Below are 11,525 nucleotides of genomic sequence, written 5' to 3' on the forward strand. Positions count from 1 at the left end.
ACATGGACTCATTTGAAGTACAAAACTTTGGATGGCGAGTAACTCGCTCTGCGAGTGTTGCACAAGATGAGCAAATATTTCTAATACATTTCTAAACGAGTGGTGTCTTGCAATACGGGTAGTACATGACACTGAACGTAACACGATCACAACTGAGCCAGTGGTTCTTGACATTCACTTTGATATCCAAGTGCTTTGGATTATAAGCATGTTTCCAGAATGAATTATGCTCACAAACCAAGGTTTTACTGTATGTCATTTTATGGGGAGGGCCGAAATGTATGAATTGCCCTTTTCTCGGCATTATGTTTAAAGAATATATATATATAATATATATATTATATATAATATATAATAGTTTAGTTAGTGTATATAAGCATAAATATATTGTATATAAGTATTTTATCTATATATGTAGCGTGTCTGTGTGTAAACATACATTTGCTATTTTTTCATCTAGTGATCTGATGAGAAATGACAAATGAGTCTTCAAAACACAGGGTTTAGCAGCCTTAGACATTACACATGCATAACTTCCTTGAGATACATTAAGGTCATTGTGTTCTATAATTGTTCTGTGTTGTGGTTGCCTAAGCTTAGGCATAATATCCTTCACTTTTGTGACACTGCAGTGCCCTTCTGGTTGGCCTGTCATTGTCATGGCTCCCTGACAGATTGAAGGCAGATGAGTGTCTGGGAAACACACAATAACAGTTTTACTGTCCTCGTGCTCTCTCCATTACCAAAATGCCACCTCCTTCTCTCCAATCACAACCTTAGTCTGCTCTGTGGAGTTGAGATTCCTTATTGCTGAACCTTTGAAGGGCTTCATTTACGGACAGCAGCCAGCATCTCTGGTTTGTGAGGTGGATACATCCTATGTTCCGCCATCACAGATTGTATTCTTCACTTCCTTCTCATCGCCCCTATTGCTTCTTCTATGGTGGGTTGTTTAGAGACTGGCATTATTGTCATCTTCTCTTGAAGGAATTTTAACCTGCCTGTGAGATTTCTAACCTCCCTTTCAGTGTTTCTGCTAAAGGACAGTCCAATCAGCTTGTCATAATAGCAGCTATTAAAAGGATTTGGAAATGTTTGTACATAAAGAAATCAGATTTGTTCACTATTCTGTGTCATGTTCATTAGCTGTCAATGGCATAGGCTGAAATGATTGGACTTTGTTAGGGATCATGTGTTAGAGTCATAGCATTTTGTGTGTTAATATAGACTTGCTGTCTTTTAGTAGGAATAAAAAGGAAATTAAGTTTTCTTTACCTTGATAATGGTTAGAATGTCACCAGCAGCTAATAACATGGTTTAATTTCCCAGTACATGGGTAAGCGCTTGCCCCTGAAGCCTGTCACCTTTATTCTATCTACCCAAAGACATGTGAAAATGTCCTGGAGGGGCAAGGCAGCAAATAATGTGAGTGCTTACCTATATTTCCCATGTTGAACTTGGCATGACAGGGTATGTCAAAGTGAGTATAGGCAGTGCCTGCTTTCTTGGATCCCAGAATACAGGGGTCTGTTATGCTTTTTGTTTTATTAGAGGCGATTTGAAGATTGATACGTTCCTCTTGATTTCAGCCTATGTAGTAACTTTGTTAATCTCTCTGAGTCACTGTTTTCTCACCTCTGAAGAAGAATAAGGACCCACCCCTTCTGCCTCACCAGTGTTTTTTGAGCAACTTTGATAGCTTTATACCCCACTAGAAAACACTCCAACTTCCTTTCAGTTTGTTTGTCCATTTATAGAGTATCTGAAGAAAGGAATTTAAGAGCAATCTTCTGATGGGAAATCTATCATTTCCCACCATCCTGTCAAATGACAGCTTCCCTATCACTTCAGATAATTCAAAACACACTAAATTCATGTTCTGCATTTGGAAACCCAAGATAAAATCTGATTCCGTAACCAGACATCATTCATTCATTCAATGAATAATTATTGAGCACTTACTGTATGCCAGGTGCTCTTCTGGGCATTGAAATTAAAGAGGTGATCAAAATGGGGGTTACATTCCTAGTAAGTGTATAAATATATAAATAAAAGATCAGAAAGTAATAAATGCTATAGATATATTAGGATAATGAGCTTAGAAAGACATAAAAGAACCCAAAATTCATGAGGAAAAAAATAGGATAAAGATTCTAAAACAGTCTGACCAAAAGAACTCTCTGTGGTGATGGAAATAATTCTATATCTGTGCTATGTAAAACAGTGGCCATTAGCTGCATGTGGCTATCAGGCACTTGAAATGTGACCAGTGCTACTAAGGAACTACTTTTAAAGCTTATTTAATTTCAATTAAGTTTAAGTAGCCACATGCGGCTAACGGCCGCCATATTGGACAGGTGCAGTTTGAGAGCTGTGTTTTGTAGTTAGGTGTCTATACTTAAGCACAGAATGTGGTGTCTATACTTATGCACAGAATGTGAGCAATATGCAATGTTCTCTAGATTTTTAATGTGATAAAGCAAACACATTCTCACTCTATCATCTTGGTAAAATAGATTCATGACTAGGCTTCAATATATGACTACCTTACTGGAAAGATACAAGCAATCTAATAAGACAGCTAAAGAGAAGCAATGGATGATTATATGTATAAATATGCATATATATATATATATATATATATATATGCATATATATATAAATATATATATTTGTGGATACATATGTGTGGATGCCATATATAGATAGATATATAGATATAGATACATATATATATATATATCCACACACTGAAGGCTAAAGGCTCTGAGGAGTATTAAAGGGTATAAAGAGAGATTTATTTCACTGTGATGTGTACTATAGACCCCTCTGCTGGTTATGTGATAAAGGCTAGTATTTTCTAATAGAAATTCTAAAACCTGCAGAAAGACAAATAGACCAATAACCAAGGGCTGGTACTATTAAGGCATTTGCTGAGGTTTTGTTCCTCTGAGACCAGAGCATCTGATCAATTTTGAATCTGCTCTTGTTATGGTTTTCCTCAGAAAGCAGAGGAAATTATGAAAGAAATGACCTAATGCCCATTATCTGTAAATAAAGCAGTTGGTCAAGATCTTCTATAAGGTCCTCTTTAGATCTAGTAGTCTTTTGATACTGTGACTCATTTATGACCAACAAAGAATCATTTGGTAATGTGAAAGAAAGAACCTTGGGGAAAAAAACTTGAAGTTTGTGGTAGCAACAGAAGGGAAAGATACTTTGTGACCAGAACCATTACTAAATTTTCTGGAAATGTCAGATGGTGTTTGATGTATGCCAGAATGCTAATCATATGCAAAAGTATCACATATATAATACTATTTAAATTATACAAATGCTGTCCAGTTTTTCAATCACCAGCCACAAATTATCATGACATCACTAAATTCAGAAGACGTTTCAATCTGACCAATTAAATGTTTTCTTGTCAGATCAACATGTTTATTGACTATTCAATATGTGTTAGAAAAAAAGCCTCAACAGGAATTGAACTTTAAAAGGGACTTAGGGCACCTGGGTGGTTTAGTTGGTTAAGCGTCCAACTTGGGGTCAGGTTCGAGCCCTGCATCAGGCTCTGTGCTGACAGCTCAGAGCCTGGAGCCTGCTTCGGATTCTGTGTCCCTCTCTTGTTCTGCCCTCTCCCACTCATTCTCTCTCTCTCTCTCTCTCTCTCTCTCTCTCTCAAGAATAAATAAAATTAAAAAAAATTTTAAGGGACTCAAACATTAGTTCTGCGTGCAAGTGTAAGATACAGTTGTTATCAGACATGGTCGTATTATAACCAAGCAAGTAATACAACATTTAAGAAAGAGCATGAGGGCGCCTGCATGGCTCAGTCAGTTAAGTGGCCGACTTTGGCTCAGATCATGATCTCAAGGTTCGTGAGTTCGAGCCCCACGTTGGGCTCTTTGCTGACCACTTGGAGCCTGCTTTGGATTCTGTTTCTCCCTTTCTCTCTGTCCCTACCCCACTTGCAATCTCTCTCTCTCCCTCTCTCTCTCTCAAACATAAATAAACATTAATTTTTTTTTAGAAAGAGTATTAAAGGGCACCAAAGAAAGCATTTTCCATAAAAACACGTGGTGTGTCTTATGAACTTCTTCCTGAAGTGTTTCTCTTCTGTGAATGGGAACTGCAGTTAAGGCTAAATGTCATCAATCCTTGGTGTTTGAGCGCACTGAGCAATGTGGGTTAAGTAGCCCATAAATGAATGGGCAAATATATTATTTTAAATAAGACTTTAACATTCCTTGAGGGGAAATACAGAGCTTTTCTTGAGGATGGAACTAGGTCCTGTAGATAAAAAGAAATGAGCCTGCAAATTTGTAATTATAATATTTTATCTCCAGAAATACTGCTGGCATTTGAATTAGGGGCAGTAGGTTTTATCCCTTTGGGGGCTGTGAGGAGAAGTTGAAAAAAAAAAATTCCCTGTGTTTATGGCCAGGAGAGAAAAGTGGAACCATTTTCTCCACCGTGAAAATGCAATAAAAGGCCAACTCTCTCTACTGGAATGAATAAAAGAAAGTAGTTTCACAATTTCCACATCATTTGGTGTTTAAATACTGGTCTTTTCATCTAGAAACAGATGGCATCGAAGCTAATAAAAAGACTATTCTGTGTAGTATTGAAAGCATTATTGGGTATTCCGTCTCTTTCCAGTACCCTCAGAGACAAGGTGCTGATCGGCAGCCCCTTGTGAGGGTCTTGGAGGTTTTTGTATTTCTTTCCCACCTTGGAAATGTGTAAGCCAATGGAGAAATCAGACGTGTGCCTCATCAGGAAATGTGTGGTGCATCTAATATTACTGCTTGTATCTTGCAATTAAACGTCAAATTAGGGTTCTCGATGGAAGGTTAGCACGGTATATATTTGAAAGGAGAATTCTTGTTTAAACGTGTTCAGTACTGCTGACCGACCACAAGTAAGATCTTATTTAGCATTTTAGATCCATTCTGGTCTCCTTAGACCAAAGAGTCTCAAACTTTAGTGAGTGTCAGAATCCCTGGAAGGCTTGTTAAACATCTTTGCTAGGCCCCACCTTCGGAGATTCTGATTCAGTAGGTCTGGAGGAGGACGTGAGAGTTTGTATCTCTAACAAGTTCCCAGATGATGCTAGTGCTCCTGGTCTGGGGACCACACTTGGAGAACCACTGCCTTAAGACCATGGGGAGCTTCTTGTGACTGGCTTCTTGATGGCCAAGTAAAATGAAGAAACAAAAGTGTTTTGTGTGTTTCTGTTTCTCCTTCCTCATTTTTCTGATTATGCCAACAATATTGGGTATGTCTTAAGCTTCTTCATTATCATTTTGTTGGGGTTTTTTCCCACCATTTTGGCCTTGTATTTTATTATTTAGAAATTTCCAGCAGAACTATCATTAAGTATCTTTGTCAGGAGATGCCTATGAGAATCTAAATTGGAAACAGGGACAGGCAGGCCTGTCAGCTCTTCCTACAAAACCACACAACACAGGAACAATAACCAGCCAGGCCTCGAGGTACAAGATGATTGACCACTATAGTCCAGTAGCCTCCATGTGCTGATTTAGGTGAACAACAAAAACTTTGCAGATGTAGATTTAAAAAAAAAAAAAATTTTTTTTAATGTTTGTTTATTTTTGAAAGACACAGAATCTAAGCAGGCTCCAGGCTCTGAGCTGTCAACACAGAGCCTGATGTGGGGCTCAAACTTACAAACCGTGAGATCATGACCTGAGCTAAAGTCAGACGCTTAACCGACTGAGCCACCCAGGCGCCCCGTAAATCCAATTTCATGTACTCGTCCACAGCAGCCAAGCTACCAGGCACTTTGACTAGTTATGAGCTAGGAAATGGACTGAATTCAGTTTGAAACAATTCAACAGACCCTACGGGAGGGGACCGGCAGGGGTGGGAGGGACTTGACTGGGGTCAAGTCCTTGAGGATCCCCTTCCCTCACTGGGACATCTTCAGTGTTTCCTTGTCCCTGCTGTCACCAACAGGGGGCGATGTGTGTAAAGGCTCAATCAAGCCCTTGCTAGAGAGCAGTTGTTGGCTAACAGCAGGATGGATCCACATGTCAGCAAGCGAATCCGTCCACATGACTGGGACAGGCTGTACCCTGTGTCCCTGAAGTCCAGATGGGGGTCGCAGCCTAAGCATGCTTGAGAGGACCCTTCACCCCCAAAACCCTCACTACCTGTTGCTCTATGTGCAGAGTCCTCACTACCTGCTACATGCTCCCAAGTGGAGATTTGGTTCAGCTTGGAGCCTGGCTCACACCCGCTCTTTCCCTACAGGACCCTTTGACCATGACCGTAGCCCCCGGGACCTGTCACAACCTAGCCTGACATCCAGTCCAGCCTCGCATGCTACTGCATTCACCATTCTTGTCTAAGAGACAGGCTGTGTGCCTGCAGGCCAGAAGGGTGGGCCCTATCTGTGCCTCCAGTAGACTTCCAGGCTCTCCTATTTGAGGAACTACATTTCCATACCACTCATGGTTTTATTTCACAGATCATGGTGGTGAGTTTAGGATTTCTAGTCCTTGCCGTGGTTACCATACATGTCCTGACACCCTCTTGTTTTTTCAGGTCTGAAACATCTCCCCCAACATACCCTGGTTGTTTTAAACCCTAAATGACCCTTCTAAGAGCAACAGCGGATTCAGAGGATGCCGGCCACATGTGCTGAGCAAGTCCCCTCTACTTTGGTTGCTTCAAAAAAAACAGGGCTTCGGGGCACCTGGGTGGCTCAGTCGGTTAGGTGTACGACTTCAGCTCAGGTCATGATCTCAAAGTCTGTGGGTTCGAGCCCTGCATTGGGCACTGTGCTGACAGCTTACAGCCTGGAGCCTGCTTCAGTTTCTGTGTCTCCTCCTCTCTCTGCCCCTCCCACGCTCGCACTGTATCTCTCTATCTCTTTCAAAGGTAAATAAACATCAAAAACAAAAACCAGGGCTTCTACGATATCCCCAATTCACTTTTACTCAGAAGAGAAGTGCCCCCAGCATCAAGGCACAAAGACAGCAGTCACTTGGGGCCAAATGACAATGAGAATGACCAGCGACCTTCATGAGGTCTGAGGCAGAGTCACTGGGGAAGACAAGTTCATTTTGGCATGGACAGGCATCAGAAGGAAGGCTCAATACCGGGGTCTCCCTTTGGGCCCGAGCAGTCCTCAGAATAGAAAGAGACTTTGAATCTAGAAGCACAAAAAAGACAAAGGCAATAGTTAATGCATTTTCTGACTCCCTACTTGTTTTGACACCAGAGTGAGGTAGCGTTGGAGCCCTAAACCCACCTGCCACTCAATCTGATACCATTTCAGGCTGATGTTTGGCATTTCATATTGAGTGTTTGTAATAGTGCCCATTACTCTATGCTGCAGTGAAGCAGTGTACCAAGAAGTAGGGTGAGGACTCCTGACCGATTTACTGGCAAGAAAGCAAAGGCACTGGGTAGAAGTGGCTGGTCTGTGACCCTTATCACGGTTGTCCGTGCCCTACATCCATGGGCAGTTGGCAGGCCCTGGTGCTGTTACCTCCCACAGCCTGCCCACCTGTATATTCAGCTGAGGTCTCTGAAGGATAAAACAATTACTTGGTCACTTGGCATGTCCCCTTTCTCTCTCTCTTTTTTTTAATATGAAATTTATTGGCAAATTGGTTTCCATACAACACCCAGTGCTCATCCCAATAGGTGCCTCCTCAATGCCCATCACCCACTTTCCCCTTCCTCCCACCCCCCATCAACCCTCAGTTTATTCTCAGTCTTTAAGAGTCTCTTAAGGTTTGCCTCCTTCCCTCTTTGTAACTGTTTTTCCCCCTTCTCCTCCCCCATGGTCTTCTGTTAAGTTTCTCAGGATCCACATAAGAGTGAAAACATATGGTATCTGTCTTCCTCTGTATGACTTATTTCACTTAGTATAACACTCTCCATTTCCATCCACGTTGCTACAGAGGGCCATGTTTCATTCTTTATCCGTTCGTCAGTTGATGTACATTTAGGCTCTTTCCATAATTTGGCTATTGTTGAAAGTGCTGCTATAAACATTGGGGTACAAGTGCCCCTATGCATCAGCACTCCTGTATCCCTTGGGTAAATTCCTAGCAGTGCTATTGCTGGGCCATAGGGTAGATCTATTTTCAATTTTTTGAGGAACCTTCACACTGTTTTCCAGAGTGGCTGCACCAGTTTGCATTCCCACCAACAGTGCAAGAGGGTTCCCACCCTTTCTCAACTCATTAAGATTTAGTGCTCAGACTAGGGATGTCTGGTGTGATTCCTGCCAGAGAGGTCTTTGTTAATGCACAAAGGGTTCTGGGCAAAGATCCGGTTTCAAAGACAGGACAGAAACCAGTAGTCCCATTTTTAAATTGACTTTAAGCATTTCATCTTAAAATGGAGAGTATAATCCCAATGGTTCCTGCCTTCCAGGATGAGTGTGAAAATTAAGTAAGATTTGAGAAGGGAAAGAGACTAGACAGGTATAGATGGTGTGGTTCAAGAGTAGTTGCTGTGGCTGGTGCTTTGATGACAATCTCTAGAAACCCTAGTGGAGTCTCCATTTTTAAAATGGTTCAGGTTTAAAAGGTTTGACCCTGAATATTATCACCCACTAAAGAATTGTAGCATTTCAGTTTGACTTATGTAAATGACTGTAGAGTTGCTGTGCTTTTGTGAGGGAAGATTGAGGAGAATAGTTCACATATTAATCATCCTAATTGTTCATCATTGTAATGTGTTATCCACAGACATTAGAAGAACTGTAATTTGTGTATTTTGAAGAACGCACTGAAACCAGGCTGGAGGACAGATTGAGATTCAGATGTCTCAGGACTCTTTCACCTTGGTCTTTCATTTTTTTAACTTTGTGTAAATCATTTTCCTTTGGTTTTTACTTCAATACGGTTACGTTCTAAGATTGTGTGAAATTATTTAAGTGCTTTGAAAAAAGGGGAGTGTTTGACAAATGATATACCAGATTTGAATTGAAATATATTTACCTTGAAGTGAAAGACATTGAGGTTGGCTTCCAGAAAGAATATTCCACCTCCAGTTACATTTCATTTTAATGTAATTTAATGCATCTGCAGCCGTGGCAGGATGTGTAAAGGCAAAGCACAGTGAGCTTTGCTTTCTGGGTAAGAAAGACCCACATTTGATTGAAACGTATCCTTTGAGGATGGGGGCATTACAGTACAGCTCCTGTCTTCCACTGTGTGTCTGCACTTCCAAATGTCTCTTGAAATGCTGATGTTCCTAGTATAGACCTAGCTGGGGCTGAGGCCCAATTCTGCTTCTGATGGTAGGGAATCTCCCCCCTGCTTCAAGGGTCCCAGCTAACGCATCCAGGATGCCTTCCTGATGCCTCTGCTACAAGGAGTAAGGCTAGGTCCCAGCCCAGCACAGTAGATTCTTCAGATCTTGTCTCTGTGTTATTTTGGTTCCCTGGCAGAAGAAGTACCCCCCACCCCACAGGGCCAGCCCTGGGCTAAGTCCCTCACAACAACATTTTAGGGGTTTTTTTTTTTCAATGTTTATTTATTCTGAGAGAGAGAGGGGGCGTGGAGGGGAGAGAGAGGGAGGGACACAGCATCTGAAGCAGGCTCCAGGCTCTGAGCTGTCAGCACAGAGCCCGATGTGGGGCCCAAACCCACGAACTGCAAGATTATGACCAGAGCTGAAGTTGGGCGCTTAACCGACTGAGCCACCCAGATGCCCCAACAACATTTTGGTTTACTATCGTCCCCATCAGTAGCCCCCTTCTTGACCTTTCTTTCACACTCTACACACATACTCACTCTGCATCACACCTGACTTGGTTGACTCATCCTTTGAGGGCCTGCTCTCAGCTAAGGATGCAATGACTAGTGGGTGCTCAGCCTTCAATGAGTAAAGGTTGTGTCAGATACCACGCTGCATTTTGACAAGGCTTTTCTGGAGACAGCACCTTCCCCAATGGATAGATGGAAATTTCAAGCATTAAGTTAGGCTAGGTGGATGGGAATGGAGGGATATTTTTGGATGAAGAGATTCTTGTGTGCTTTTCCATGCCCCAGAAAGGAAGGAAGCTGCCTGTTACAGATCCAAAATCTCTCATCAGAAGCCTGAGGCCAGATGTGTTTCAGAATTCAGAATTTTGGACTTGTTAGCATAACAAGATGGTACATCCCCAGTGTGATCTGAGGACTTGTCTGATAATTAAACACATTAATATTCACATGAAGTGGGATCAGTATTGTTGGTTCAGGTTAGGATGTGCCACCAAATGAATTTCAATTGGGTCAGGTTTTACCACCAACGTGACATTTGGTTATTAAAGCTTGTAGGATTTCAGAATTGCAGATAAGGAATTACTATGCACCTGTAATCATTAACAATAGTTCACGTTTACTGAGCACTTACAGTTTGCCAGGCATTATGCTAAGTGAGCACATTATACATACAAACTTATTTGCTCTTCTTATCAATGTAAGGAAGGAATTAGTATCCCTTTACTGATTCCTACTAAATCTTCCTTTAAAAACTGTTGATGACTGTTAGAACAAATAAATGAACTCAATAAAGTTTCAGGGTACAAAATTAATATACAAAAAAAAAGTCCGGTTCCTATCGTGTGTCAAGGAGCAAAAAATTTATAGCCCCCACCTAAAGTTACTCTAGTCGAGTGAAGGAGGCAGATGGGTGCACAGACATAGGTGTGGCTGAGGCACAGGAACAGAGAAAGGTACCCATCTAGCCTGCGCTTCAGGGAAGGCTCCCTGGGCAGGCTCTGGCCCAGCTCTGTCCTCTGGGCAAGGGAGGCAGCCAGCCCAGGGGAGGGGACAGGGGAGATCACCACCACCACTTATTATTAAGTCTGCATGTTCAAGGTCAGTGGCTCTTGAATGCTTTGCAGTCATAGCTCCCTGTGGGTCCTTTATTTTCTTTAATGTAGCCATGTCTCCTCTTCTCTTCTATAGAACACCTATCTCAGCTTTCTCACAAGACAACATCTATGAAGTACAGCCTCCAAGGGTAGACAGAAAATCTACAGAGATCTTCCAAGCCCACATCCAGGCCAGTCAAGGTATCATGCAGCCTCTTGGAAAGGAAGATACTTCCATGTACCGAGAATACATCAGGAACCGCTACCTGTGAAGAGAAAACAGGTCCCCCCATGAATTTGCCTACATTGTAATCTGTTTTATCTCCTCTTAAAAAGTTAATTTCCCGGGAGTCCTTTACATCTGAAAGTTTTTCCTCTTTTTGTAACTGGTGAACTACAAATTACAGGAAATAAAGAAATGCTTAAATATTTTGCTGTCAATGCCTTTGCCTTATTTTAGAAATACTTCTATAAATGCAGTCAATATAGGGACACCTGGGTGTCTCAGTCGATTGAGCGTCCAACTTGGGCCAGGTCATGATCTCACATTTACGGGTTCAAGCCCCATAGTCGGCTCTGTGCTGCCAGCTCAGAGCCTGGAGCCTGCTTTGGATTCTGTGTCTCCCTGTCTCTCTGCCTTCCCCCTGCTTGAGCTCTGTCTCTCTGTCTCTCA

At 41.9% G+C, this 11,525-nt stretch overlaps 1 protein-coding gene across 2 annotated transcripts in view; it reads left to right on the forward strand.

Annotated features, from left to right (window-relative positions):
* Nucleotides 1-11,281, forward strand: part of FIG4 (FIG4 phosphoinositide 5-phosphatase) — a 131,820-nt gene extending 120,539 nt beyond the window's left edge. The window contains exon 23 of one of the 2 annotated variants that reach the window (XM_023254237.2): nucleotides 10,947-11,281. In XM_023254237.2, coding sequence (XP_023110005.1) covers nucleotides 10,947-11,124 — 178 coding nt within the window. In that variant the 3' untranslated portion in view covers nucleotides 11,125-11,281. The remainder of the gene's footprint in view (nucleotides 1-10,946) is intronic. The other variant, XM_023254238.2, reaches the window with a different exon arrangement.
* Nucleotides 11,282-11,525: the final 244 nt, after the last annotated feature.

Source organism: Felis catus, chromosome B2 (assembly GCF_018350175.1).
Source record: "Felis catus isolate Fca126 chromosome B2, F.catus_Fca126_mat1.0, whole genome shotgun sequence".
NCBI lineage: Eukaryota > Metazoa > Chordata > Mammalia > Carnivora > Felidae > Felis > Felis catus.